Here is a 4101-nt window from a genome sequence, read left to right as displayed (position 1 = left end):
ATGGGACAGTGTAGAGGGAGCTTTACTCTGTATCTAACCCCGTGCTGTACCTGCCCTGGGAGTGTTTGATGGGACAGTGTAGAGGGAGCTTTACTCTGTATCTAACCCGTGCTGTACCTGCCCTGGGAGTGTTTGATGGGACAGTGTAGAGGGAGCTTTACTCTGTATCTAACCTCGTGCTGTACCTGCCCTGGGAGTGTTTGATGGGACAGTGTAGAGGGAGCTTTACTCTGTATCTAACCCGTGCTGTACCTGCCCGGGGACTGTTTGATGGGACAGTGTAGAGGGAGCTTTACTCTGTATCTAACCCCGTGCTGCACCTGCCCTGGGAGTGTTTGATGGGACAGTGTAGAGGGAGCTTTACTCTGTATCTAACCCCGTGCTGTACCTGCCCTGGGAGTGTTTGATGGGACAGTGTCGAGGGAGCTTTACTCTGTATCCAACCCCGTGCTGTACCTGCCCCGGGAGTGTTTGATGGGACAGTGTAGAGAGAGCTTTACTCTGTATCTAACCCGTGCTGTACCTGCCCTGGGAGTGTTTGACGGGACAATGTAGAGGGAGCTTTACTCTGTATCTAACCCGTGCTGTGCCTGCCCTGGGAGTGTTTGATGGGAGATTGTAGATGGAGCTTTACTCTGTATCTAATCCCGTGCTGTACCTGCCCTGGGAGTGTTTGATGGGACAGTGTAGAGGGAGCTTTACTCTGTATCTAACCCGTGCGGTACCTGCCCTGGGAGTGTTTGATGGGACAGTGTAGAGGGAGCTTTACTCTGTATCTAACCCGTGCTGTACCTGCCCTGGGAGTGTTTGATGGGACAGTGTAGAGGGAGCTTTACTCTGTATCTAACCCCGTGCTGTACCTGCCCTGGGAGTGTTTGATGGGACAGTGTAGAGGGAGCTTTACTCTGTATCTAACCCGTGCGGTACCTGCCCTGGGAGTGTTTGATGGGACAGTGTAGAGGGAGCTTTACTCTGTATCTAACCCGTGCTGTACCTGCCCAGCAGACCAGCCTACCCTCTCTCCAAGTCTGTGTTGTTTGTTTGTGAAGCCTGCAGGTACAGCAAGAAATTAGGAAGGCAAGTGGCATGTTGGCCTTTATTGGAAGAGGGGTTGGAGTTTAAGTGTAAGCAAGTGTTACTGCAATTATATGGGGCCCTGGTGAGACCACACCTGGAGTATTGTGGACAGTTTTGGCCTCCTTACCTAAGGAAGGATAAACTTGCCATAGAGGGAGTGCAACGAAGGTTCACCAGACTGGTTCCTGGGATGGGGGGATTGCCCTATGAGGAGAGGTTGAGTAGACTAGGCCTTTACTCTCTAGAGTTTAGAAGAATGAGAGGTGATTTAATTGAAACATAAAAAATTCTTACAGTGCTTGACAGGGTAGATGCAGGGAGAATGTTTCCCCCCTGGCTGGGGAGTCTAGAACCAGGGGTCACAGTCTCAGAATAAGGGGTCGGCCATTTAGGACTGAGATGAGGAGACATTTCTTCACTCAGAGGGCGGTGAATCTGTGGAATTCTCTGCCCCAGAGGGCTGTGGAGACTCCGTCGTTGAGTATATTCAAGGCTGAGTTCGATAGATTTTTGGATATTCAGGGAATCGAGGGATATGGGGATTGTTCAGGAAAGTGGAAATGAGGTAGTAGATCAGCCATGATCTCATTCAATGGCGGAGCCGGCTCGTGGGGGCCGAATGGCCGGCTCCTGTTCCTATTTCGTATATTCTTTCCGCTCCCTTCACCGATCTTTTCTGATTGCCTCACAGGTGACGAGGAAGGAATTTATTCCGCTTTGAAGGAGCCACTTGACCCTGGAACTCACCGTGCGCCCACAGAGCAGGCCGAGGCTGGGGCGACTGGCGAATGGGGGCAGGCTGGGCCTAGTGGTTCCCCAGGCCTGAGGGAGCAGGCTGAGGCGGGGCCTAGCTCAGGCCTGAGAAGGCAGGCTGAGGCCGGGCCTACTTCAAGCCTGAGGGTGCAGGCCGAGGCTGGGCCTAGCTCAGGCCTGAGAAGGCAGGCCGAGGCCGGGCCTACTTCAAGCCTGAGGGTGCAGGCCGAGGTTGGGCCTAGCTCAGGCCTGAGGGAGGAAGACGAGCCTGGGCCTAGCTTGGTCCAGACAGCGCCGGGTCAAGGGGTCTACACAGCCCTGAAGAGAGAGGCTAAAGATGAGGAATATCAGTCCCTCAGACCACAGGCATCAGGAGGCCAAGCTGAAGTAACTTATTCAGCAGAGGCAGAAGAGGTGACAGTCCAGATATCGGCCTAAGAGGTCAAACAAGGATTGAACAATGAGACAATCACAACCGCACGCCCGGGTAGCTGTTATTCTATATATAAACCCCCCGAACCCCTCGATTAGATTCCAGCCTGTAACTCACTCCCGGGTATCTGTTATTCTATATATAAACCCCCCGAACCCCTCGATTAGATTCCAGCCTGTAACTCACTCCCGGGTATCTGTTATTCTATATATAAACCCCCCGAACCCCTCGATTAGATTCCAGCCTGTAACTCACTCCCGGGTATCTGTTATTCTATATATAAACTCCCCGAACCCCTCGATTAGATTCCAGCCTGTAACTCACTCCCGGGAATCTGTTCTATATATAAACCCCCCGAACCCCTCGATTAGATTCCAGCCTGTAACTCACTCCCGGATGTCTGTTATTCTACATATAAACCCTACTGAACCCCTCGATCAGATTCCAGCCTGTAACTCACTCCCGCATATCTGTTATTCTGTATATAAAACCCCCGAAACCCTCGATTAGATTCCAGCCTGTTACTCACTCCCGGCTATCTGTTATTTTATATATAAACCCCCCGAATCCATCGATCAGATTCCAGCCTATAAATCACTCCAGGGTATTTGTTATTCTATATATAAACCCCCCGAATCCATCGATCAGATTCCAGCCTATAAATCATTCCCGGGTATCTGTTATTCTATATATAAACTCCTGCTCTGAACCCCTCGATTAGATTCCAGCCTTTAACTCACTCCCGGGTATCTGTTATTCTATATATAAACCCCACCGAACCTCTCGATTAGATTCCAGCCTGTAACTCACTCCCGGGTATCTGTTAATCTATATCTAAACCCCACCGAACCCCTCGATTAGATTCCAGCCTGTAACTTGTGATATCTTGATACGCAGCATATATATTCAACAGCACAACATGGCTTCCGGTAATAACTGTACTGCATATGGCTTTATTATTATAATACATCAGTAGTCCACCAGGTGGCTCTACTACGCTTCGCCCTCCTTATTGAAGAAGCGAATCATAGCAAATAACCATTGTCCATGACTTGCATGGCATACGCAACTCTCGGTGTACATTTTTCAAATGGAAACCATTTTATTTTTCCAAATTCTACTGTAGAATGCTGTAATACAAACAAAAGATATGAACTTATTTTCCATATTTGCAGATTAAACTTAAGCACTGTTTTTTTGGTTTGGAAGACCTTCTTTCTTGAACAGAACGTTCAGATCTTGTTGTAGGACTTTGACTCATTCTAGGCTGAGCCTGCGGAGAATTTTTCTCCTTGATCTCTCTACACTTTCAGACCGTTTGTCTGCCTGACTCGGACTCAGACTTAAATGCTGACTTTTTCTTGGTCTTGTTTCTGGTACGTCTGATGAAAAATTCGGTTGATTTGCTCCTCCCTAAGAGGGCGCTAATGGGGCGCAAAGCAACCAGCGCACGGGCACGGCGCTGTTTGCGCCGCTCGCGAAATTAACTAGACATTTTGCGGCGGCGCTAAACACGACCACCACGATCTCCTGCGCCCGCAGATCGTGACATCAGTCGAGTGCGCAACGCCACGTTAGCGGCCCCGGACCAGATATTGAGTGGCGCCCCCCTACCTTACCGCCTGCCGCTAGCAACGACGGGTCGAGGGGAGCGTTATGCTGTCAGAAAGGGACTGGGGCAGCGCTATTTAAAGGCGACCGCTTCCTGCCTTTTTTTGTCGGTGACGTTTTTGCACCACGCATTCTGAGAGAGGGAGAGAGAGAGACTTCTGGAGAGATTCAACGCTGTGTGAAGGAGTTTTGGGTACTGAGCAGCACTTTGCAGGTTCATTTTGATT

General features: G+C 50.0%; 1 protein-coding gene across 1 annotated transcript in view; it reads left to right on the top strand.

Moving 5' to 3' along the window:
* Positions 1-3457, top strand: part of LOC147081080 (uncharacterized) — a 20181-nt gene extending 16724 nt beyond the window's left edge. Inside the window, exon 4 of the mRNA XM_085980957.1 lies at positions 1769-3457. Coding sequence (XP_085837083.1) covers positions 1769-2268 — 500 coding nt within the window. The 3' untranslated portion in view covers positions 2269-3457. The remainder of the gene's footprint in view (positions 1-1768) is intronic.
* The last annotated feature ends 644 nt before the right edge of the window (positions 3458-4101 follow it).

This window comes from Somniosus microcephalus, unplaced genomic scaffold (assembly GCF_052327205.1).
Source record: "Somniosus microcephalus isolate GS21.2 unplaced genomic scaffold, FLI_Smic_1.0 scaffold794, whole genome shotgun sequence".
NCBI lineage: Eukaryota > Metazoa > Chordata > Chondrichthyes > Squaliformes > Somniosidae > Somniosus > Somniosus microcephalus.
The sequence above is the reverse complement of the archived record's forward strand: the minus strand, read 5'-3'. Positions and strand labels throughout refer to the sequence as shown.